The sequence below is a fragment of the Chrysemys picta genome, chromosome 9 (assembly GCF_011386835.1).
Source record: "Chrysemys picta bellii isolate R12L10 chromosome 9, ASM1138683v2, whole genome shotgun sequence".
NCBI classification, from domain to species: Eukaryota; Metazoa; Chordata; order Testudines; family Emydidae; genus Chrysemys; species Chrysemys picta.
In genome coordinates, this window is record NC_088799.1 from 93,962,760 (window position 1) to 93,989,079 (window position 26,320).

The 26,320-nt window shown below is 47.3% G+C and overlaps 2 protein-coding genes across 5 annotated transcripts in view; one reads left to right on the forward strand and one right to left on the reverse strand.

Annotated features, from left to right (window-relative positions):
- Positions 1 to 26,320, reverse strand: part of HMGB3 (high mobility group box 3) — a 136,059-nt gene that overhangs the window by 79,208 nt on the left and 30,531 nt on the right. Inside the window, exon 2 of the mRNA XM_065557321.1 lies at positions 2,126 to 2,208. The gene's annotated coding sequence lies outside the window, so the exon portion shown is untranslated. The remainder of the gene's footprint in view (positions 1 to 2,125; positions 2,209 to 26,320) is intronic.
- CD99L2 (CD99 molecule like 2) overlaps positions 1 to 26,320 on the forward strand; it is a 95,590-nt gene that overhangs the window by 27,901 nt on the left and 41,369 nt on the right. For all 4 annotated transcript variants that reach the window (XM_042851111.2, XM_005298990.5, XM_005298989.5 and 1 more), the window contains one exon: positions 24,183 to 24,248. In XM_042851111.2, coding sequence (XP_042707045.1) covers positions 24,183 to 24,248 — 66 coding nt within the window. The remainder of the gene's footprint in view (positions 1 to 24,182; positions 24,249 to 26,320) is intronic.

Below are 26,320 nucleotides of genomic sequence, written 5' to 3' on the forward strand. Positions count from 1 at the left end.
TGTACGCCTCTCGTCGGGGTGGTTTATTTACAGCGCTATATTATTATAGGACTGAGCTCACCTGTGTGTATGTGACTGTCCTCTAGCTGTGGTATATGGGAGGAGAATCCATAGGCTAAAAGCCCAGATAGAACCTGTTAAAGATTACCATGCTCCTCTGCATCCCATCTCACGGTCAGCTTGTCAGTGCTGAACTACACAGAGAAGCTGGCTGGGATAACTATTTGGAATAAGATTTTCTGGAATAATTATTCTGCTTTATAGCAAACTAATCATTGCAGAACAAAGTGATTTTTACTCTGGAGTTTCCCAGCATAGACGAGCCCTCAGCTTCGCCACACCTCTGCACTGCAAGCTCTGCTCTGGCCTACAGGGAGTGTTTGGGCAGTGTGATGAGGTAAACATCTCCCCTCGGGGGGGCCAGGAGTGAGTTAACAAACTGCAGTGCCCCCCTCCCACTCTCCTTGTGATAGGTGTCAGGCTTGGAGGGAGAGGTTAAAGGGGAGAGCGCAGCTCAGGTTAGGGGTTGACCAGGAAGGAGAGCAGACCACCAGCTCTCTGCAAGTGGTCTGGCTGAGGACAGGAACTGCTTGAGAGACTGCTGCTGGTTAGCGCTCCCTAAGGCAGGAGTGATGTCTACATCCTTGAGAGCCTGCTGCCTGCCAGACCCTCCCTGAAGGAGGGTAAGCCTGATGCGAGACAATTGTTTGCTCCCAGTGCCTTGCTTGCTGCTGTGGGGTAGGAGTGGGGCTGGTGGTGTCCCCACCGGAAGAGGCCAACAACCAAATAAACCCCCTCTTGGTTGGATCTGACAAAACCAAAGTCTTGATAGTGTTTGTCCTGAGCCGTGGGGTGACCACTGGCAGCCACTGTACCCTGGCTGGTAGTGCCAGGGGAAGAGAGTGGCCAGTTAGGGTTGCCGTCCAGCACAGAGATGTCCTGCAAGGCATGAGACTAGCTATCCCACCAGTAGTTTCTTAGACAGGTAAGCGTTACCTTCTGTACAGGTGTGTTGGACCCAGCTGTAGCCTGTCATGTTACAGCCTTGCTCATGATCAGAGTTCAAACACAGCGCAGGCACACCGTTAGAAACTGCGTGATAGGTTGTTATTCCACCTGCAACATGGCTGTGTCAGCAGCCCTGCAATCAGATCTGCATGGGCTGTCCTGTGTGCACATGCACAGGTCCATTGAAGTCAAAGGGGCTCTATGCTGGTGCAGGGATTCATCTAAACATAGATTGCAGGACGGAGACCCATGTGGGAACTCAGCCATGTTACAGACTCTGTAAAACTAGATGGGCCTAGGGAATGTGAAACCTGGTCTGAGGCTAAAGATATTTCTTAGACGTGGTAGAACAAAGAGCGGGGATCCCGTCGAAGGAGCGTCCCCGCAGGTTAAAGGCCAAATAAAGAGATCCTCAGGAAGTCAGAGAGGCAGTACAGAACACATGATTTTGAAAATTTGCAACTAAGTAAGCAAACTCCAAACAACAGTAAAAGTAAGGAGAGTGTCACAAAATTACATGTATTTGACAGTTGTAGTCCAAGGTTTTTTATTAATTATAACTCATATTGCAACAGCACATAGAAGTCCAGGGATCAGGGCCCCATTGTGCTAGGCGCTGTACACATTTATCCCAAAAAGATGTCCCCTGCCTCCAAACGCTTACAATCTACTTCATAACTGTGATGCTGTCTGGAACGGCTCACGACTGTGCATGCCTCCCTCAGGACAGACTGTCAAAAGCAGGGCAGACATCCCCAAACTATTCTATAATTAGGTTTCAGAGTAGCAGCCGTATTAGTCTGTATCCTTAAAAAGAACAGGAGTATTTGTGGCACCTTAGAGACTCACAAAGTTATTTGAGCATAAGCTTTCGTGGGCTACACAAAAAGCCCACAGATACTCCTGTTCTTTATTCTATAATTAGATTTCACCAACCCAGTAACAAAATGTGAACTCCTGGGTGACAGTCTTACCATGGAGTCACAGAGAGTCCCTTTAGACTCTCCAGGCTGTCATGCCACCCATACGAATGTGACTTAGTGATAAATGGTCACATACACCAAAAAAATCACAAAATATTCAGGTTGCTTCCAGTAACAAGAGATCAGTCACTTACCCCAGATCAGTTGGTACCCTAGATCTTATACCGAAGACAATGTCCGTAGCCAGTCCTCCAATAAACTATCAAAAGTGTATTAACTAGGAAAAAGAAAAGAGTTATTTACAGGTGAAAGCGAGCAAACATACACACAAACGAGTTAACATCCATGGTTTCTAAAGGTGACCGAGATGGAGTAATCTATCAATTCAAAGTGTCTTTCAGGGCGGACCTGGGTTGACCTTGTGGATTTCTGCGTTAGTTTAGTGCCTGTGGCCCTGTGAGTTCAAACAGCAAAGAGATGAAAAAAATTTCTTGTGACCCTGTTTTATCTTTTATCAGTCCATGAGAGAAGCTCCCTTGCCGGTAGCATTTCCAAGGTGTGATTGGTGAATGGCCCTATCCTTTGTATTGTGATGGTCTTTAATGGCCTGTTTGATCTTGACAGGCCTTCTTAATGGGGCAGGGGGACAATTCCTGTGCCTGGGTTCACAAATTCAGAGCAAACATTTTCAAAGTTATAAAGGAAAACTTACATATTTCCTTATAGCAGTGAATACAAGTGAGATTAATACAGGCAGCAACTTACAAGCCTTTCATAGAGTCTAAATCGGGGTGGGCAAACTACAGCCCATGGGCCACATCTGGCCCACCAGCCGATTTAATCTGGCCCTCGAGCTGGGGCTTGCCCCGCTCCCACGCTCCAGCCAGGGAGTGGGGCCGCTTGGTGCATGGGTGCTGCCATACTGTGTGGCTCCCAGAAGCAGCGGCATGTCTCCCCTCTGGCTCCGATGTTTAGGGGCAGCTAGGGTCTCTGCACACTGCCTCCACCCCAAGCACTGCCCCTGCAGCTCCCATTGGCTGGGAACTGTGACCACTGGGAGCTGCAGGGGCAGTGCCTGCAGACAGGGCAGTGTGCAGACGTGCCTGGCCATGCCTCCGTGTAGGAGCAAGAGGCACATGCTGCTGCTTCCAGGAGCTGCTTGAGGTAAGCGCTGGCCGGAGCTTGCACCCTTAAGCCCCTCCTGTGCCCCAACCCCCTGCCCCAGCCCTGATCCCGCTCCCACCCTCCAAACCCCTTGATCTCAGCCTGGAGCACCCTTCTGCACCCCAAACGCCTCATCCCCAGCCCCACCCCAAAGCCCACACCCCCAGCCGGAGCCCTCACCCCAGCCTGGAGCCCCCTCCCACACCCCCCTCCCGCACCCCAAACTCCTCATTTCTGGCCCCATCCTAGAGCCCACACCCCCAGCCAGAGCCCTCACCCCCTCCTGCACCCCAACCCCAATTTCATGAGCATTCATGGCCTGCCCTATGATTTCCATACCCAGATGTGGCCCTTGAGCCAAAAAGTTTGCCCACCACTGGTCTGAACACTGAATACATTCTTATAAGACTAACACCTATTTTGAACAAAAATAACATACATGTGAGCTGGTTTGGTTTCCAGCTATAAGTTTGTCAATTCTTAGCTAATGCCTATGGCCTTAGCCAGAGGTGGTGCTTGTTTTACCAGTGTCTGAATAATATCTTAGTAAATGTTTTGAACCCCACTCTGTGAAAAGAGTGATGTTTTGGTAATGGGTGGCCCTTGCAGAATGCTGCAGTTTTACCTTTGCTGAGAAAGTGGGAGAACCTAGAGTGTGTCAGAGAGGTACAGGTGGAGTTGAGTACAGTTTTGCTATAAACAGCGGCTTGGCAGTCTCCTAAAGAGGTGGTAATACAATACAGAGACTTTCATGTCAAGATCACCCGTTCAAATCTGTGCCAGGTCTGGAAGTTGTTACATTCTCGGATGACTGTTGTATCTCCAGGCCTTTTCGCCTTGGTCTTCCAAGTCCAGTTTCTACTGGACAAGGGACCAAATTGTTTAAGCCCCCATTGCCAGTTTGCTCCCTGGTGTGCAGGGTCAGCAGAGACACTAAGAGTGCAGAAAGATGTAGGCCATCCTGAAAACAGATGTGGTAGCTGGACCTCTGTATCTGTGCCTACATGTAGCACAGAGGTCTGCACTGATGCATTTATTCGCGGGAGCAGCACCAGAGAACACTGAACTACTTTCATCCCATCTCTGAGAGGGCTGACATGTGGGCAAGGCAAGGAAACTTGCACTTTTGCTGCATTTTCTGTACCTGTTCTGCAGACACCTCAGTCTCTGGGTCCATCAATTTAGTACCTTCACAAGCATTAAATTCCAAAGTCCTTGAAAAGAAGCGGAACATATATATATTGCACTCAGAAACATGAGAGCTTGGGCTATAGCAGAATACAGATCACGCTTAGTAGCATAGATCACATAACAATATGCTAGGTGTGAATTACGATGCTATAATTCAAGCCTTGTCGACTAGTAGTGCTTAATTAGAATATATATAATTGTGGGGGGGAAAAAGCTGACTAGGACAATTGGTTGTTCGAGGCCTCCTGCTACTGAAAATAATGAGAACAGAATGCATTAGCTACAAAATAGCTTCCACCTTTAAAGAGCATTGAGGTCTGATTAAAAATATCATAGAAAAGCAAGGGAGATCAGAGACCACACTGAAAGCCAAAAGCAGTGGTTGTCAACCTTTCCAGACTACTGTACCCCTTTCAGGAGCCTGATTTGTCTTGTGTACCCCAAGTTTCACCTCACTTAAAAATACTTGCTTACAAAATCAGACCTAAAAATACCAGTGTCACAGCACACTAGTACTCAAAACTTGCCGACTCTCTCATTTTTACCATATAATTAAAAAAAATGGATTACAATATAAATATTGTACTTACATTTTAGTGTATAGTATACTGGACCCTCGCTAGAACGCGGGATTTGGGATCCATGCGCAGTACCGCATTATAGTGGGGAACCACGTTAAAATGAATTGCAATTAGAGTAATTAAATTTGGGATCCATGGCCGTGACCGCGTTATATGTGAATTCGTGCTATATAGACACGCGTTCTAGCAAGGGTCCAGTGTCGATAGAGCAGTATAAACAAGGCATTGTCTGTATGAAATTTTAGTTTGTACTGACTTTGCTAGTGCTTTTCATATAGCCTGTTGTAAAACTAGGCAAATGTCTAGATGAATTGAATTACCCTCTGGAAGACCCCTGCATACCCCCATGGGTACGTGTGCCCCTGGGAAAGAACCACGGTGTGACAAATCAGCCTTAACTCACGTCTTTTGGTTTTATTTTTTAAAACTAACTGTAAATTGCAACTGCAGGGTTGGCTTCGATTTGCTACCTTAACTCTAAATGTCCTTTGCAGTGTTATGGTAGTTGTGTTGGTCACAGGTCTTTTGGTGGACCAACTGCTGTGGTGAAAGAGACAAGCTTTCGAGCTACTCAGTGCTCTGTAGTTCAAAAGTGTGTCTCTCAGCAACAGAAGTTGGTCCACTAACAGATACTACCTCACCCACTTTCTCTCTCTAAATGTCCTGGCATTTTTAGAGTTAATGTGCAGTTCAGCATCCTTTGATTTAGTAATTGTTATAGCAGTGTAGAAAATGTGTCTTTCATTTTGCCTATTTGTCGGAGTGGAACAAGTCATTGCAAACTACTGGAGAAATGCCTGTTCAGGCTCTTCTTAAAATGCTTTTTATGCAGCCGATCGGGTCACTCTGGAACAAAGGAGTGACTAAAATGCAGACTCTTTGGGCCAGGCAGGCTCAATGGTTCATTCCTGGGAGGGAGAATTTTTTGCTCCAGAATAGAGTTTTAATGTAAGGACTGACCACAATGGCTTTAAAGCAGCTGTTCTGCTCTGTTGTGTTACTGCATACATGCAGGTGAAAGTGCAGATAATAGCCTCGAGGGGCTGGTAGTCTGTCCTGTCAGCCTGCCTAGAGAGCACTGAAGTTATGGGTTGTTGGGTAGACAAACAGGAGGTGCTGAACCACTGCTGGTGTATAAATCCAGTTGTCCGAGTGCTAAGTAGTTTATTAGTAGTAGTAGTATTATGGTAGTGCCTAGGAGATCTAGTCATGGACCTCATTGTACTAAATGCTGTACATTTATTAGGTTTATTATGGTGCTGCCCCAGCACCCTAGTCATGGTTTAGCAGTCCATTGTGCTAGGTGCTGTACAAACAGTGGACAGAAAGATGGTCCTTGCCCCACAGTGCTTCCACTCGAAGTCTTTGCTTTTTAAATTTAACTGCAATTAAAAAGGCTGGTGCCCATTTATGGTAAAACCTTGATATGGCACGGGCACGGTTGGACCTACCCAACCATGGTGTTGGAAAAAGGAGAGGACAATGATGATGAAAAGGGCATGGCTCAAAAACAGCTTCCAAATAGCAGAATAAACGGTTCCAAGTAATGGACACCAACACTTTTGGGGTTCTGTTTGAAGGATCTCCTTGACGGAATTAATTAGTAACCAAGCCACACTCCAGAACTGAGATGGTGCGGGAAGGGAAGGAGGAGGAGGAGAACAAAAACAAACAAACAAACCAGTGGAGACCGGGTTGTGTAAAATTTATAAAAATTGTCCCCAAATCCCAATGGATTGTACCCCTTTCTACCCGCCCTTGAACATCAATGGAGGATATAGCTGTGGCTGTCTCCAAGCCTTGCTCTGCCACTCTGCAAAGCAGTGCCTATCTGTCTTGTTCTGTTCCAGTACTGCAGGCCACAAAGTGTCTGCAAAAACTAACAAGCCCCTTTTGCTTCCCTTGGCTTCAGTTGGGGACATTTACTCAGATGGGGACAGGATGAGGCACAGCGGCCAACCTTCTTTTACTGGCGCGCGGCAAATGATAAATCTGTGCCTGAAGGGGAAAGGCATCGGCCACGACTTCAATCTGCTGTGAGCAGGAACAAATTGGCAGTGAACATCACTCAAGCGCAGCTTCTAAGGCCTGGATTTTGTGGCAGAACGACGGCCTAAATAACTAGCATCAGGAATCCTGCACAGAGCTCTATTAATGGCAAGGAGGAAGGGAGCTGAAAGAGAAACCAGATTTTAGACCAACAAAATTCAGGCAACGTGGGTATGTTTAAAGGAAAAGCAGCTTAAATATATTTAGTGTGTGCTCAAGGCCTTGTCTACACTAAAGGGAAAAGTCGATCTAAGCTACGCAATTTGAGTTACGTGAATAGCGTAACTCAAATCGACGTAGCTTAGATCTACTTACCGCGGGGTCCACACTACGCGATGTCGACGGGAGACGCTCTCCTGTCGACTCCCCTTACTCTTCTTGACCAGGTGGAGTACAGGACTCTACGGGAGAGCGACCGGCAGTCGATTTAGTGGGTCTTCACTAGACCCGCTAAATCGACTGCCGATGCATCAAACCCGCAGCTTTGATTCTCCAGTAAGTGTAGACCAGTCCCAACAGAAGCATTTGTAAGACTTAGGAATTGAATTGCATACCATAAGCTTCCTTGAAGAGTAGAAACAAACTCTAATATAATAATACTTTGTACTTATGTAGCACCTTTCATCTGAACTTATACTTTACAGACTTGTTGCATTATATGGATGGAGAAACTGAGGCAGCCAGCAGGGAATCCATTAGAGTCAGGAATAGAACAAATTCTCCTGAACACAAATTCCCTGCTGTAAATACCAGGCAAAGATAAAAAATATGCATGTGTGTGTGTTAGCTGGATTTTGAGCATCTGGCTGGGAAGTGCCAAGTTAATTACTGTTTAATAACAGAATAAGGAGAGCAGTGTTTTTATCTATTAGGGTGAGCACACAGGTGTGTGTAGCGTATTGACAAGGTGCTTGGGTATTGATCCATAAGGTTGTAATATGTCTCTGTTATCCTCCTTGGGTGAAACAAAGATGTTGTCAGCTTTAATTAACTGGCAATGTATTACACACACCCCAATCTGGATCTATGCTGGTTATGTTATATAGTACCTTGTGAACATTGTAACCGATACTTGCAATCCCTCATAACCCTAGCCCGACCCCAGATGTAAAGGTACCTTCCCTCTTAACTTGTGTAAATTTGATTTTAAACATTAACTTTAATAAAAATGTTAATCTAGCCAACACCCAGGGAATTCCTCTGCTTAAGTTGCCCTGGAAAGTTATTTTTGTTGACTTGCATTGGGTAACAGTAGGAAACCATTGTGAAATGGATAGTGCCAAATACAGTAATTCATAGGTAAGATTTCAATGAATAAAGACATTCCATAGATCGGCTCTTCCCAAATCCTCATGGAAACCTGGGGAAAAATAGCCTGACCCAAAAAAGTGTCCTGATTTCATATTCTTTATGTCACTTCAGTGCAGGGTCTGATGCAGGGTTCATGTACCACTTATGCCCATAACACAGCCCTCTCCCTTGGGTGAATTTCCCCCAACATGGAGATATCCTCTTTTCACTAGGCTCTGGAGCTCTGAAATTGACAAAGCTGCTCAGCTCCTGGTGGGGAGTGGGCAGTGGGGGAAGCCCCTGGTGGCTTCCTCCACTTTTGGTGGGGAATGGGGAGGCGAAGGAGGAAGGGTGCAGCCTGCCAGGAGCTTGTGGGGCAGCCGGGCTCCCGTCAGGGAGCTGCCAGCGGAGCTTAGAGACAGGCACTCAGCTCCACAGATTGCCCTTCTAAGGTTGGTGGAAGCGTTCCTGGTGGACGCACCACTGACCCTAGGAAGGTAGTGTGGACATCAGCCACCGCAGTAATAAATGCGGTGGCTGTAAGTAGACCTAACGTAGGTTAACCTATCTTTGTAGTGTAGACATAGCCTAACACAGCCCAGTGTTACCAGGTACCACAGATCTTCCAATTAATGGGGCACTTAGCCCTGCGGACTTTGGAGATTGCAGCACTAGCTCACAGCTCCCCTGCGGTTTTACACAAACTCCCACCGCTGATGGGATTAACAGCATGTTTAAAGTGCTGGAGCACCTTCCTGAATTGAAGCCTATCTGTAATAGTGGGGGAGCATTTTTGGAAAGGCTGTTTCTTCCCTATCCAGGTCACCTTCTCTATTCACTATTTTTTGCATCTGGGTGTTCAGTGTTTGGGTTTTCTGAAGGCGGGATTGTTCATCGCCTGTTACTACTGCATGGGACTCGGTGGTGGGTATAATACTAGGTTATGTTACTACTAGAATATTAATTCTTTAGGGCAGCTGCCAAGAAGAATGCAGCAACAGATCTTTAGTTAAACTTGAGTAGGTGTATGAACATTGTTCAGCTGATGGTTCTTGCCAGTCAGAGTTTATATCCACATTCCCATCTCAAGTCAATTACGCTCTGTTCTTTGATCTCCTGCTAGATCAGTGAAGGTGGGGAGGCTGACCCAACCCTGCTGAGGCAGCATGTTAAACTTTCACAGTTTAAATGCTTGCCATGGGCTTCACTGACTCTATTGCTCCTTTCATTCCACAAAAAGAAGAACAGGAGGACTTGTGGCACCTTAGAGACTAACAAATTTATTAGAGCATAAGCTTTCGTGGACTATAGCCCACTTCTTCGGATGCATATAGAATGGAACATATATTGAGGAGATATATATACACACATACAGAGAGCATAAACAGGTGGGAGTTGTCTTACCACCTCTGAGAGGCCAATTAATTAAGAGAAAAAAACTTTTGAAGTGATAATCAAGCTAGCCCAGCACAGACAGACAGTTAGATAACAAGTGTGAGAATACTTACAAGGGGAGATAGATTTCAATGTTTGTAATGGCCCAACCATTCCCAGTCCTTATTTAAACCGGAGTTGATTGTGTCTAGTTTGCATATCAATTCTAGCTCAGCAGTTTCTCGTTGGAGTCTGTTTTTGAAGTTTTTCTGTTGTAATATAGCCACCCGCAGGTCTGTCACTGAATGACCAGACAGGTTAAAGTGTTCTCCCACTGGTTTTTGAGTATTTTGATTCCTGATGTCAGATTTGTGTCCATTAATTCTTTTGCGTAGAGACTGTCCGGTTTGGCCAATGTACATGGCAGAGGGGCATTGCTGGCACATGATGGCATATATCACATTGGTAGATGTGCAGGTGAACGAGCCCCTGATGGTATGGCTGATGTGATTAGGTCCTATGATGATGTCACTGGAATAGATATGTGGACAGAGTTGACATCGGGGTTTGTTACAAGGATAGGTTCCTGGGTTAGTGGTTTTGTTCAGTGATGTGTGGTTGCTGGTGAGTATTTGCTTTAGGTTGGGGGGTTGTCTGTAAGCGAGGACAGGTCTGTCTCCCAAGATCTGTGAGAGTAAAGGATCATCTTTCAGGATAGGTTGTAGATCTCTGATGATGCGCTGGAGAGGTTTTAGTTGGGGGCTGAAGGTGACAGCTAGTGGTGTTCTGTTATTTTCTTTGTTGGGCCTGTCTTGTAGGAGGTGACTTCTGGGTACTCGTCTGGCTCTGTCAATCTGTTTTTTCACTTCAGCAGGTGGGTATTGTAGTTTTAAGAATGCTTGATAGAGATCTTGTAGGTGCTTGTCTCTATCCAAGGGATTGGAGCAAATGCGGTTATATCTTAGAGCTTGGCTGTAGACAATGGATCGTGTGGTGTGTCCTGGATGGAAGCTGGAGGCATGTAGGTAAGTGTAGCGGTCAGTAGGTTTCCGGTATAGGGTGGTATTTATGTGACCATCGCTTATTAGCACAGTAGTGTCCAGGAAATGGACCGCTTGTGTGGATTGATCTAGGCTGAGGTTGATGGTGGGATGGAAATTATTGAAATCATGGTGAAATTCCTCAAGGGCTTCTTTTCCATGGGTCCAGATGATGAAGATGTCATCAATGTAGCGCAAGTAGAGTAGGGGCGTTAGGGGACGAGAGCTAAGGAAGCGTTGTTCTAAGTCAGCCATAAAAATGTTGGCATATTGTGGGGCCATGCGGGTACCCATAGCAGTGCCGCTGACTTGAAGGTATATATTGTCCCCAAATGTGAAATAGTTGTGGGTGAGGACAAAATCACAAAGTTCAGCCACCAGGTTAGCTGTGATATTATCAGGGATACTGTTCCTGATAGCTTGTAGTCCATCTTTGTGTGGAATATTGGTGTAGAGGGCTTCTACGTCCATAGTGGCCAGGATGGTGTTTTCTGGAAGATCACCGATGGATTGTAGTTTCCTCAGGAAGTCAGTGGTGTCTCGAAGATAGCTGGGAGTGCTGGTAGCGTAGGGTCTGAGGAGAGAGTCTACATAACCAGACAAGCCTGATGTTAGGGTGCCAATGCCTGAGATGATGGGGCGTCCAGGATATCCAGGTTTATAACAGAACACCACTAGCTGTCACCTTCAGCCCCCAACTAAAACCTCTCCAGCGCATCATCAGAGATCTACAACCTATCCTGAAAGATGATCCTTTACTCTCACAGATCTTGGGAGACAGACCTGTCCTCGCTTACAGACAACCCCCCAACCTAAAGCAAATACTCACCAGCAACCACACATCACTGAACAAAACCACTAACCCAGGAACCTATCCTTGTAACAAACCCCGATGTCAACTCTGTCCACATATCTATTCCAGTGACATCATCATAGGACCTAATCACATCAGCCATACCATCAGGGGCTCGTTCACCTGCACATCTACCAATGTGATATATGCCATCATGTGCCAGCAATGCCCCTCTGCCATGTACATTGGCCAAACCGGACAGTCTCTACGCAAAAGAATTAATGGACACAAATCTGACATCAGGAATCAAAATACTCAAAAACCAGTGGGAGAACACTTTAACCTGTCTGGTCATTCAGTGACAGACCTGCGGGTGGCTATATTACAACAGAAAAACTTCAAAAACAGACTCCAACGAGAAACTGCTGAGCTAGAATTGATATGCAAACTAGACACAATCAACTCCGGTTTAAATAAGGACTGGGAATGGTTGGGCCATTACAAACATTGAAATCTATCTCCCCTTGTAAGTATTCTCACACTTGTTATCTAACTGTCTGTCTGTGCTGGGCTAGCTTGATTATCACTTCAAAAGTTTTTTTCTCTTAATTAATTGGCCTCTCAGAGGTGGTAAGACAACTCCCACCTGTTTATGCTCTCTGTATGTGTGTATATATATCTCCTCAATATATGTTCCATTCTATATGCATCCGAAGAAGTGGGCTATAGTCCACGAAAGCTTATGCTCTAATAAATTTGTTAGTCTCTAAGGTGCCACAAGTCCTCCTGTTCTTCTTTTTGCGGATACAGACTAACACGGCTGCTACTCTGAAACCTTTCATTCCACAGTCTGCAATGACGAATAGCCTGGCTGTAGGAATGGAGTGTGTGGCACGTGTCCAAACCGTCACAATATCCAGAACATTTGGTCACTTTTAACTGGAAACCGATACTTGAGCAGGGAGGATGCTAATAAAACTCTCATGGCAAGAACACATGGAGCTGCAACTGGGCTGCCACGGACACTTAACTTCCTTAGGCCTCTTTGAAAGTCCCAGCTGAAATGAACAAGACGACGAGGAAAATATAAAGGGGTTATTTTTAAAAAGACATTGTCCAGGTGCTTTGTGCAGGGTCAGGGAGCTCTTACTCCGACACGGCTTGGATTTAAACTCAGCTAACCATGTTCAGCTGTGGAACAGCTTCCTAAAGAAATCCCCGCCCCTGCCCCGACATTTCGGAGACTGGGAAATTCTTCATGGTTATTACCGGTTATGTGCGGTTTCCCTCTGCCCCTGCCGCTCTGAGCTTTGTGAATGGCAGGGTGGGGGAGTGCTCAGTACGGCCAGATACTGAGGCCGTGTCTACACTGGCAAGTTTCTGCACAGTAAAGCAGCTTTCTGCGGTGCAACTCTCGAGGTGTACAGACTGCCAAGTCACTTAATGCGCAGTTGCAGTGCTATAAAAAAACCCACCCCGACAAGAGGCGTACAGCTTTCTGTGCCAGGGCTACAGCGCCACGGTGCCAGTGTAGACACCCTGGTCGATTACAGCGCTGCAGTTGGCCTCCAGGAGGTGGCCCACAATGTCTGTTCTCGCCTCTCTGGTCATCGGTTTGAACTTTACTGCCCTGCCCTCAGGTGACCAACCGTGAGCCCCACCCCTTAAATTCCTTGGGAATTTTGAAAGTCCCCTTCCTGTTTGCTTGGTGATGCATGCAGTGGTCTCAGCGCATCTTTCCAGGTGACCATTCCTGCTCCACGCACCAGGCGATCCCCTGCTTGAAGCAGTGCTGAGCTGCTGAACCTCATCCGCATTTGGGGAGAGGCGGCTGTCCAGTCCCAGCTGCGCTTCAGCCGTAGGATTTATGATACCTATGGACAGATTTCACAATGCATGATAGAAAGGGGCCATGACTGGGACACACTGCAGTGCAGGGTCAAAGTGAAGGAGCTGTGGAACGCCTACCATAAGGCACAGGAGGCAAACCACTGCTCTGGTGCTGTGCCCATGAGCTGCCAGTTCTACAAAGAGCTGGACGTGATACTTGGTGGCAACCCCACCTCCACTGTGAAGGCCACTGTGGATACTTCGGTGGCTCACGCACCAGTCAAGAGTGGACTGATCCAGGAGGAGGAAATCTTGGACGAGGATGGGGAGGGGGACCCAGAGGCAGAGGACGACTTGGAGGTCAGAGATGCATGCAGCCAAGAGCTCTTCTCTATCCCGGAGGAGGCTAGCCAGTTGTAGCTGTCGGAGCTTGGCGAAGCACAAACAGGAGAGGAGGTCCCTGGTAAGTGGATTTGATTTTGGGAACCGCTGAAGCAAATTGTTGGGGGCAGGAAGGTTGCAGAATGCAGGCTTGTGTTTGTGTGATGCGCGTACCACCACATGCCTAGTCTGAGCGGCGGAACAGGGTGTTGATTGACTCTCTCACTTCACGGGAATCTGCCTCCGAGATCTCCACGAAACTCTCATGGAGCTACTGGGCAATCCACTGCCACAGGTTCTTTGGCAGAGCTGCTTTGTTTCTCACCCCTTTAAGGGTAACTTTCCTGCACCACTCTGCAGTCACTGGGGCGGGCGGGGGCAGGGACCATTGCTGCACAGAGGTGAGCCACATAAAGGCCAGGGCGGAAGCCACAGTCTCGGAGAAGACCCTCCCTTGATTCCCTGCTCTCTCAGCAATGAGATATCTTCCATAATTAACACCGTCTGTGGAAAATTTGGGGACAGTAATGATTATAAATCCCCCCCTACAGTGCTGGCTCTTCCCAAGAGCCACGTGCCCAGCGTACAGTACAGTCCTAGATCACTGATTTCCCCTGCCACTGTGGTTACTCACCATTTTGGGGGTCTTATGGCTCGTGTGCTTGCCTGGGGTCAGCTAGTTAGTGACAGGTATGTGAATAGTGGCTGTGTTTTAAATCACTGAATCAGTGGTCTGTGTGTTGCAAACAATACTGCTTCTGTAAAATATTGCATTTTTGACTTCACAAATAGGACCTTGGGAGCCCAGACTTCCTCTTTGTTATCGCCGGCTGAACGGCTATGCAGAATTAGGGAGCAGCCACGAAAAAATGAAGAGAACTTTCTGCGTGATGTCATGATGCACTCCGTGGCCAAAAAACAAGAATTGAAGGAATGGGGGGACAGCGAGAAGAGGGACCGAATGCCGTGTGCTAGAACGAAGCCACGGAGCGACTCTTAAATGTTATGGCGCGCCAAGCGGACACACTCCAGGCACTACTATCACTGCAAACCGAGTAGCTCTGCGCCCGCCTTCTCCTGCAGCCACTGTCGTAAAACTTTCCCATGCGCCCCCCAGACACTACTAACACACTCTTATCAACCTCCTGGCTCCAGTCTGTACCCGCTACATTCCACTCCTCCCCCGTCACAGTCCAGCATTGTAGACTCCCAGTACCCTCTGCACTCAACACCCATCCCTCTGCAGTTTAGCCCTGCTGAAGTACAGTATCCGCTGCACCGTACTCCAAAGGACAAGGTTGCATATACCTGGACATACAGAAATCTTTAACCATCCTGGGACTCTCCCTTTCCCCATCCTCCACAATTCTGATGAGTTTTTGTTTGTCTCTCTCCTCTACTTGTTGTTTTTTAATAAAATAATGGTTTTGATTTGAAAGCAATCTTTATTCCATTAATTGAAAGCCAACAGAGCCCTGCAAAGCAACAGGCAATTTTCTTAAACCTTCACAGTGCATCATCTGCACCAATCACAATCACCTCCTAGCACTACAAGCATTGCACTCCCAACAATAGCAACAAATATTAGTGGCTTTCAGATTCAAATTGCTGCCTCAAGGCATCCCTGATCCTTATGGCCCCATGCTGCGCCCCTCTAATAGCCAGGTTTCTGGCTGTTCAAATTCAGCTTCCAGGCACTGAGCCTCAGCAGTCCAGCCCTGAGTGAAGCTTTCACCCTTCCCTTCACAAACATGGAGCGTACAGCACGCGGCTATAAGCATAGGAATATTGTCATCAGCCAGGTCCAGCCTCCCATATAGGCAGCACCAGCAGGCCTTTAAATGGCCAAAAGCACACTCAACAGTCATTCTGCACTTGCTCAGCCTGTTGTTGAACCACTCCTTGCTGCTGTCAGGGTTCCCCATGTATGGTTTTATAAGCCAAGTCATTAAGGGGTAGGCAGGGTCTCCCAGGATCACAATGGGCATTTCGACTTCCTCTATGGCAGGGGTCTCAAACACGCGGCCCGCGGGGTTATTTTCTGCGGCCCGCGAGCTCCTCGCAGCCCCCCCGCTCTCCCCCAGCGTTTACCTAGAGTGGCTCCGGCCTGACGCGCACCGGGGCAGGGCAGGCTGCGTGCCTGCCCTGCCCCCGCACCGCTCCGGGAAGCCGACGGAACCTGGGGAAGGAGGGGCGCAGGGGTGTGTGTGGCTGTGGCTTCAGGCACTGCTCCCAGCAGCTCCCATTGGCTGTGGTTCCCCGTTCCTGGCCAATGGGAGCTGCTGGGGGCGGTGCCTGAAGCCACAGCCACACACACCCCTGCAACCCTCCTTCCCCAGGTTCCAGCAGCTTCCCGGAGCGGCACAGGGACAGGCAGGCAGGGAATCTGCCCTGCCCCTGGTGCGCGTCGAGCCAGAGCCCACCCCCCAAACTCCTCCTGCAGCGGAACCCCCTGCTCTGAGCCCCTGCCACACCCCACACCCCTCCTGCACCCCCTGGGGGCAGGGAGGGGGCGGAGTTGGGGTGGGGATTTCAGGGAAGGGGTTGGAATGGGGGCAGGGAAGGGGTGGGAAGAGGCGGGGCAGGGCCTCATGGAAGGGGTGGGGTGGGGGCGGGGCTGAGGGCGGCGGGGGGGAGGTGTCAGAAATGCGGCCCTCGGGCCAATGTACTAGTCCTCATGTGGCCCTCGTGGTCATTTGAGTTTGAGACCCCTGCCCTATGGTGATCTTCTGGTCCGGGAAGAAAGTCCCTGCTTGCAGCTTCCTGAACAGGCCAGTGTTCCGAAGGATGCGTGCGTCTTGCACCTTTCCGAACCAGCCTGCGTTAATGTCTGTGAAACACCTATGGTGATCCACAAGCACCTGGAGAACCATAGAGAAATACCCTTTCCGATTAATGTACTCGGCTAGGTGGTCTGGTGCCAGAATTGGAATATGTGTATGTGACAGTGTACCCCATAAGGCTTTGGGGGGTGTGTGCTTATAAATGTATGTATGACATAACTGGAGTATGTTTTGTGCTGCCTGTGCCATGTAACATATCTCCATAAAGGTTATGGTCTACTATATCTATTCATCCTATTTGTACACATATATCATTTTCTACTTGAGGTTAAGAATATGGGCTGTATACTTGCTTGGTTTCTAAGTAAGCTTTGTGAGGCATTTGGTCAGTTTCTTTAGGAAGGAATTCGCAAGATTAAGTACCTGATCAGGAAGCACTTGGGGAACAATGCATCTTGGAATGCTCCAATCCACATAAGAAGTCTTCCTGGAGACATACAAGATACCATGTGGACAATGGCTTCGGCCTGTAAAGACTGAGTCATGCAGGGACATGTGACTTGCCCAGGTGACTCTAGAATTCCATCTTGGAGCTGAACTTTGCATAGGAGGGGGGGGTCTCCACCCACAAGAGAGAGTCTACTTAAACCCATGGGAGACCCCTCCATTTTGTCTTCAGCTGGCTAAAGAAGTAGCCTCTCCACCCCCAGCCCCACCCCCAGGATACTTGAAGGAAACTGAAACAAAGGACAGTAACTACAGGGGGTGTGAGTGATTGCTGGACCCAGGCTAAAAGGAGATTAGCCTGTAAAAGGGAGCACTCTGGAACTGGTGAGGAACTTATCTGTATTTAGTTTGATTAGACATAGATTTGCGCATTTTATTTTATTTTGCTTGGTGACTTTGTTCTGTCTGTTACTACTTGGAACCACTTAAATCCTATTCTCTGTATTTAATAAAATCATTTTTTCTTTATTAATTAACTCAGAGTATGTATTAATACCTGGGGGAGCAAACAACTGTGCATATCTCTCTATCACTGTTATAGAGGGCGAAAAATTTATGAGTTTACCCTGTATAAGCTTTATACAGGGTAAAACGGATTCATTGGGGTTTAGACCCCATTGGGAGTTGGGCATCTGAGTGCTAAAGACAAGCACACTTCTGTGAGCTGTTTTCAGGTAAACTTGCAGCTTTGGGGCAAGTTATTCAGACCCTGGGTCTGTGCTGGAGCAGACGGGAGTGTCTGGCTCAGCAAGACAGGATGCTGAAGTCCTGAGCTGGCAAGGAAAACAGGAGCAGAGGTAGTCTTGGTACATTAGGTGGCAGCTCCCAAGGGGGTTTCTGTGATCCAACCCGTCACAGCATGCTATCTATTGCCCCTCCACAGGGCAATAGATAATTGACAATTTGTGCAAAGCCATCCACAAGATCATGCACGTTGCCCAGAGTCACAGTCTTTCAGAACAGGATGCGATTAATGGTCCTGCACACTTCTGTCAACACGAGTCCAATGGTAGACATTCCCACTCCAAACTGGTGCGTGACTGATGGGTAGCAGTCTGGAGTAGCCAGCTCCCACAGTGAAATCGCCACGCGCTTCTCCAACTACAGAGCAGCTCTCATTCTTGTGTCCTTGTGCCACAGGGCTGGGGTGAGCTCATCACACAGTCCCATGAATGTGGCTTTCATCATCTGAAAGTTCTGCAGCCACTGCTTGTCATCCCAGACATGCATTACAATGTGATCCCACCACTCAATACTTGGTTACCGAGCCCAAAAGCAGCATTCCACTGTGGTCAGCACCTCCATGAATGCCACAAGCAATCTTGTGTCGTAGCTACTACGCGTGGTGAGATCAATGTCGAACTCCTGTTGCCTTTGTAGTTTAAGGAATAACTCCACTGCCACAACATGATGTGTTAGTGAGAGTGAGCAGCATATTGGTCACCAGTGCAGGATCCATTTCTGCAGACCGACAAGGCAGAGCCCGCAGTACACGAATTGTTGAAAGATGGTGCCAAACGCAGACGGAAGCACAGGAATTGCTGGGATACGAAGCAATGCATCATGGGGCATTGGGACAGGACCCAGGATGCCCCGCGACCCCCTCCACCTTCCCATAACTCTTAGCGACAGAAGAGGAAGAGAGACTCTGTGGGATAGCTGCTCAGAGTGCACCGCTCTGAATACTGCTGCAAGTGTGAACACGCTATTGTGCGTTCACACGGTCAGCTGCCTGCGCAACAGCAGTTTCCCTTCAGCGCTGTGAGTGGCGATGTAACTGCCAGCAATGTAACTCTGCCAGTGTAGACATACCCTGAGACAGTCACCAGTGCTACCAGCACCCAGCAGTGTGGATCGGTGTCTATCACAATCACTTTGCTACAATACTGTAGTAAAATAAAGGGTGGTAAAGGAAGAGGCAGAGATTAAACTGCCCTTGAAAATTTGGACATTTGAAAAGCCAACATTTGTTGTCTGAGCTGAGACTGTAAGCCCTCCTGGCCATCGACCTATTTGTGTTTGTAAAAGGTCCTCAAAAATAACTAACCAAGGATTTGCTAGCGTCAAGGATAAGAGAGCCACAAGATTTGTGGGGACATGTCACCTTTCTCTGCTAGGGAATTTCCCCTAATCACAGACAAAGTCAGTATTGCCAACCCCAAATGTTCAAAATCATGAGTCAGGCGCACCAAAAATCTTGAGATTGGCTTTAAAATCATGAGATTAAATAACAGAGTTGGTGTTTTTTGCCTTCTGCTTTTTGAGCTTTTAGGGTGCACTGGAGTCACATTTTAAAGCTTTCTTCACAACCGTGAGGGCTAGACACTTACTTTTTCTTTAAGAATGAAGGCTGAAACCACATATCCACTTGACTCCAGGAGCTGGGGCTTTAAAGAAAACAATAATTATCATGAGACTCATGACAAAATCATGAGAGTTGGCAACACGGCAAAGGGAAAGCTTTGAAATAGACTCAGCGGAAATATGCTGTGGTACATGGAACAAGAGGCATTTTCATTGCCATGCGCAGGAGTGGAGATGCACATTTCTCATCTAGTTTTCAGCGCCCCAGGGTGAATCATGCCTCCTTAGCTTTAGCTGTTTTTCTTCCAATAGGAGTTTGGCTATTCCTGGCATTCCTGGGGTAGCTGAGCATATTGCATGGAAGTAGGGCCCCTTTATGTTCTTTAAAAGAAAAGGAAGCTGTAACTGGACACATCTGGCATTGTGTTTCCACATGTTTCTAACCATTTGATAGAGGAGCTGCAATCTGCCTCTGACGGCACATTTCACCAACTGCATTATCATATGTAAAAAGCAAAAGATCCTGCCGGGACTTGTTAATTACACAGCCTTGGTGTACAGCGAATCGGTGCCCTTAACATTTATTTAATCACTGAGAACAGGGGGAAAAAAAAAAAAAAAAAAAAAAAAAGAGGGGCAGGGAAAGGGTTTTGAAATCCTAATGTGAACATTAGTATTGCTACCATATTCCAGCCTTCAGTTAGCTTTGCACCTACTACAAACTGTTGCGTTAAAAGGGAATTCAAATAGAATCTAAGGGCTAGTCTACACTGGCAACGTTAAAGCGTTGCTGCTCTCCCAGCACTCTAAAAAATCCACCTCCACAAGGGGCGTAGCTCCCAGCGCTGGTGCACTGTCTACACTGGTGCTTGACAGCACTGAAACTTGCTGCGCTCGGGGGTGGGGGTGTGTTTTTTCACACCCCTGAGTGAGAAAGTTGCAGCGTTGTAAAGTACCAGTGTAGACAAGCCCTAAGATGGTGCAGTCCCATTAGGTGAGGTTTGCAGGGGTGAAAGTAGAAATAGGGACTTACCGGTACAGGGCTGGGTTGGGGCCGGCCCTGGCCCCCGGAAGGGGTAGGGCCTCAGGCGGAAGGGGCGGGAATTGGGGGGTCAGAGCCAGCCCCGGCCTACCCTGCACCGATAAGTGCCCTCCCCCTCCCCCCAGGGTAGCAGCAGCAGCCAGGGGCTCCGGCAGCAGTTTAAAGGACCCGGGGCTCGGCCACCGCTACTGCCCCAGCCCTTTAAACCGCTGCCAGAGCCCCCAGCTGCCGCTGCTACCCCAGGGCTCCGGCAGCAGGGCTCCAGCAGCAGTTTAAAGGGCCCAGGACTCCCCTGCTTCTACTGCCCCAGCCCGTTAAATAGCCCCCAGAGCCCTGGGGTAGTGGCGGCGGGGCTCCAGCAGTGGGGCTTTGGTGGCAATTTAAAGGGTCTGGGGTTCCCAGCAGCGTCTGGAGCCCCAGGCCCTTTAAATTGCTGCCTGGGGAAGCTGGGCCGCCGTACTGGGTCGTACCGGCTTACTTTCACCTCTGGAGTTTCTCTCTTTTGTCCCTCGTCACTCTGGAGATTTTTTATGGACTTTTCTTTACTCTTTGTTGTATGTTTCATTTAAAACACAGACATCAAGGATAATGTCGCAATATTGGAAAGAAGTGAATGAAGACAGAATGAAGGCTAGAGAGAAGGATATAATATGGGGAAGGCAAATCCATGCAATACTCGAAGATATAGAGGCAATGTTCTCTGCATTAAGCTACAGTGCAAGCTTTCTGGAGCAGGCACAGTGTTGTTTGTACAGCACCTAGCACATCAGAGCCTCGATCCTTGATCAGGGCCCTTACATGCTACTATAATAATTCTAAAAATAAGGTGGATGAGGTAATATCGTTTATTGGACCGACTTCTGTTGGTGAAATAGACAAGCTTTCAAGCTATACAGAGCTCTTACTGAGGTCTGGGAAAGGTATGCAGAGTCGCAGCTAAATGCAAGGTAGAATAGATTATTTAGCATAAGTAGTTAACACATATTCTAAGGAGCCATTCAAGGTGAAGTGGCCTGTTAACACCCCTGCAGTCATGGAACAAAAACAGGGATGGGGCGGTGGGGGAGTTAGTGGGTTACAGATTGTTGTAATACACCATAAATCCAGTATCTTTAAGACCATGATTTTTAGTGTCTAGCAAAATTGTTTATTGAAGCTTCCAGGCTCGTCCTTTGAAGGTGTTGTGCAGATTTCCTTTGAGGATGAGGATTGAGAGGTCAGATACGGAGTGATAGTTTTATGAAAAGTGTTTGCTCATGGATCATAACTTTGCTAGACACTAAAAATCACAGGCTTAGTGCTTGTCGACACTTGAAACACTGCTGCAACTGTGTCGCTGTAGCACTTCAGCGTAGACGCTAGCTACGCTGATAAGAGGAATTCTTCCGTTGACCTAACACTGTCTACACCAGGGGTTAGGTCGGCTTAACTACATTGCTCAGGAGTGTGGATTTTTCACACCCCTGAGCAGTGTAGCTGGGTTGATTTAACTTTTGAGTGTAGAAACCCACGGCTGACTCAGGCTCATGGGACTTAAGGGGCCATTTAATAGAGATATAGGCAGTAGGGGTTCAGGCTGCAGCCCAAGCTCTGGGTCCTTCCCATCTCACAGCATCCTAGAGCCTGGGCTCCAAACTGAGCGTCTACACTGCAATTAAAACAGCCCCTTAGCCCGAGTCAGTGGGCACAGGCCAGCTGTGGGTTTTTAATTGCAGTGTAGAGTACCTTTCCCAGACCTGAGGAAGAGCTCGATGTGGCTCTAAGGCATGTCTCTCTCACCAGCAGAAGTTGGTCCAATAAAATATATTACGTCACCCACCTCCTCTCTGGGAACAATGTGGTTACAACACTGCCACCTGTAAGAATATTGTCAGTTGTAACACATTCTGTGTCCCAGTATGGCAGATCAGTTCTGAAGGCTCGTTATTCTTCCTTAACATTCTGGAATTAAAGGTCACGTGCTCAAAGTTCTTCCGTTTGAATCATCTTTATACACCACTCTTTGGAATTCAGTGGAACTATTCACCTGCTTGAAGTTAGGCGTTTGCCTATATACCTTGATGAATTAGGGCCTCAGGCTCCCGCTGCTGATATGCACAGTTCCCTGCTCAGTTCCCCTATGTGTTCAGCAATGGATGCTTTCTACTGCTGAAGTACCATTTCCTTTGCCATGAGCGTGAGAGCATTTCCTGTCTCACACTGCAGAGACTTTACTGGTAGCAGGGCATGGTAGGCACAGTTTTGAGTGGGGGGCGGGGGAGGAGAAATGTGCTGTATCCAGTGGAAGGCGTGGTACAAGCAGGAGCACTATAGGCTGGTGGGCAAGGATGTGGATTGGAGTTTGAGGTTGTATTCCATTCCCCCAGACCAACGGCCCTGGTATCAGTTTTCTAAACAAAAGGATTTGTTGATAAGATTCCACTTCATCTGTGGTGTCGTACCCTGCCTGTCTCGCATGGCTTGCTTTCCACCATAAACATCTCCATTCTCATACAGCAAAGGAGGATGTAAACTGTTCTAATGACAAATTCATCTATGGACCGATCTAAGAAAAAATAAATCGCCCAAGCAGCAGCATAATGCTCTTGAGTGCTTCCGTGGAAGATGCAGAAATACATAGCAACTTAAAAACCATAGACCGTACATTTAAATCGTTCCCTTGTTTGCCAAGTTTACATTTAAATAGATGGGAAGTGAAACAAGATGTGATGTCAAGTATCAGGGGGTAGCCGTGTTAGTCTGTATCTACAAAAACAACAAGGAGTCTGGTGGCACCTTAAAGACTAACAGATTTATTTGGATGCATCCGAAGAAGTGAGGTTTTTACCCACGAAAGCTTATGCCCAAATAAATCTGTTAGTCTTTAAGATGTGATGTGTGAATAACTGAAATCAGAGCTGAATGGGTTGTAATACTTTGTGACCACCATGTGTAAAAGTTTTTCACTGAAATGCTGATACCTGCTTTCTGATGGACTAGTGCCTTTTCATTGTTATTGTCCTTGTCAGTAAAGCTTTAAATTTATTCATGAAGCAAGCTGGAGCTCAGGTGGCAACAGCTAAATCCATTTAGCAGTAGGAATAAGAGGAAAGCCATTTTAATGTTCTCTTGCAGTGCTGCAGTACTTAGCAAACCCAAAGGATATTAATTACTCAGCATGCTCTGAGATGTAAAAGCATGGATTTATCAAGACAAATGCATTCAGAACTAGGCTAAGTCAACAGTAATTAATGTGATGCAAAAAGACAGAAAGGAAGGATTAGTGGACCTACCACATTAGAATAGCATATAGTTTAAGGGCATCATTGGGATATTAAATGATAGGAAATAGCTAAGATGTCGTGAGGCATCCTTAATAAATATATCTTCTGTTTGTCAGGTATACTCTTTGAATATGGGTATGTCCAGAATTTATATTGCTTGGACAGAGTGAATGTTAAGTTGTATGTTTAGCAGGCACAACAGCAAATTTTATTTTTTAATATAAAAATCTTTGCTATTTGAATGTACCTTTAGGAGCGGAATGGAGAGAGTGTGTGTGTTTTGCACAAACATTATCTAAGCCACTCCAATATTTTTATGGTGTTTAGCAAACATATAATCGTGAATACATCCACAGATGAGTGGCAGTTAGAGAGATGAATTGGTAGGCTCCACTTGACAAATTTAAGTGTAGCATGTGTATTTATACCAAATCCATTAGAGCAGACAAATGGAAAATCCAGAGATGACTGCTCTGCAATTTAACAGTCACAGAATTCTGAGAAGGCTGATGTCTTCTTCACCGTTGGTAATGGGTCAGATTTAAAAATCTCTAAAACTAAAGCAGTTTAAGCGTACAAGTCCAGCCATGCTGTATTGAAAGTTGTTTTACATTGTCAGTGAGTAATGAGTAAAGCCAATGCCAATTCTTTATCTCTAGGATATGGTGATGATTCTGATGACTTCCGTTTAGAGGATGCACTTGATGATCATTCAACCAAGCGACGTAAGTACAGTTTACAGGAAAAAGCAAATAGCGATTGTGTGTGTAACTACCTATGTGGATTATACACAGGTTAAAGGTGAGGCGTTTACATGTCCCAGTCATCTTTTCCTGGTCAGATCCAGTTTCCTTAATTGTCGACAGCTAAAATAAATATTCCTCCTGCAAAATTTGTTTGTAGCCTAGTGTTCCTTTGTGTTGTGATGCTGGTTAGCAAGTCACATTGATTTAGCATTCTGACAGCCTGTTAAACACATTGAACACATGCTTTTGTGTTCCTAATTACTTGTGTTGTCATTCATTCATTCCCATGTTTGCCTGGAATGCATTGTGTAATGCTTTTCTCTTCCAGCAAGTGTGAGCACTATTTCTGAGATCGTGATGTTCTGACTCTTACCTTTCTCCATTCCCTGCTTGTCCTCCATGGGTATGTGTACATTGCAATTAGACACCTGCAGCTGGCCCGGGCCAGCTGACTTGGGTTCATGGTCACAGGCCTGTTTAACTGCAGTGTAGATGTTCAAGCCCTGGCTGCAGCCGGAGCCTGAATGTCTACACTGCAATTAGACAGTCCCACGAGCCAGAGCCCCCATGGGCCAACTGCAGATTTTTAATTGGTGTGTAGACATACCCTGTGGCTCAGACTTTCACAAGACTCTCCCTCTTGCCTGTATTGTTTTGCTTCCACAACTGATTCCAGGAGCATTTCAATGGCTAAGTACCCTATTTGCAACCACAAAGCAAGCTCCTAGTTCAGGGGTCGGCAATGTTTGGCACGCGGCTCGCCAGGGTAAGCACCCTGGCGGGCCGGGCCAGTTTTATTTACCTGCTGACGCGGCAGGTTTGGCCGATCGCGGCCCCCACTGGCCGCGGTTTGCAGTCCCGGGCCAATGGGGGCGGCGAGAAGCCGCAGCCAGCACATCGCTCGCCCGTGCCGCTTCTCAGGGTGCTTACCCTGGCGAGCCGCGTGCCGAACATTGCCGACCCCTATCCTAGTTAATCCCTTCCCAAAACAATCAGGGATTAGGAGATCCTCCCATTTATCCCCAAAACACTACAGAGAACCGTCCCCTCACCTCTCCCCTCCATGAGTGCCACATGAGTTCCTGCAGCCCCATTAAATGTACACAGCTGTCTTGGGACCTTGGGGGAGAAGACGGGTTAGGGGCCACAGCCAAGTGTTTTGGGGAGGGCGGATAGCCAACCATTTCTGCACCACCCAGATGTGCAGCAGGTGCAGATGCCCTCTTCCTTCTTTGCACACGTGGTCTGCCCTGAGGATTGGCCAGTCCCCTCCTGAAGCTGGCATATGCAATGGGAAGCTGCTACCCTGTCCCCTTTCTGCCATGGCCCATGGCCCCATGATTTTCCCTTTAACAGTAAGTGGCCACATGTATAATAAAGAATTTATAAATGACGTAATGGTTTAATAGTTATCATGGCTCGGTGACATTGCAGGAGCCCAGCTGTTTGACACAGCCAGTCCTCATATACTCTCTTACATAGAATAGGCCTGGGGACAAATTCTGTTCAATTTTTCCACCCATGAACATTATGTGGCTGCATTTCTTGTAGAGAATTTATGAATGGCTGGAAGAAGCGTTTTGCGCACACAGGATATGCTGTTCTCCTTTCTGATTCTGCTTGTGCACAGAGTAGAGGTGTTCAGACATATTCATACCACCTTCAGCCTCAGACTTTCCTCTGCACCTGGCTGATTATTCCTAACCCTCTGCAACCTCCTGAATTCTGCCCAGATAATTCAGATAGACTTATCTCACAGCACAAATTATTTTCCACTGTAAGGATTCCAAATAAAAATAGGACCGCTTCCTCCAAAGTCAGTTGGGATGAAACAATCTGACATGACTGGCTCAGTCGCATTGGCATGTCCCCTATCATGATGCATAGTGCAAAGGAGCGTCCTGCCAACAGAGTCATTTAATTGCACCACTGTTCACCAGGCAATCTCTAGAGCCGTGGTCCCCAAACTTTGCAGGGTCGCACCCTCCCACCTCCACCTCGATTATGCCGCCCACGAGCCAGGGATGCCAGGGGGATGCAGACAGTAGTAA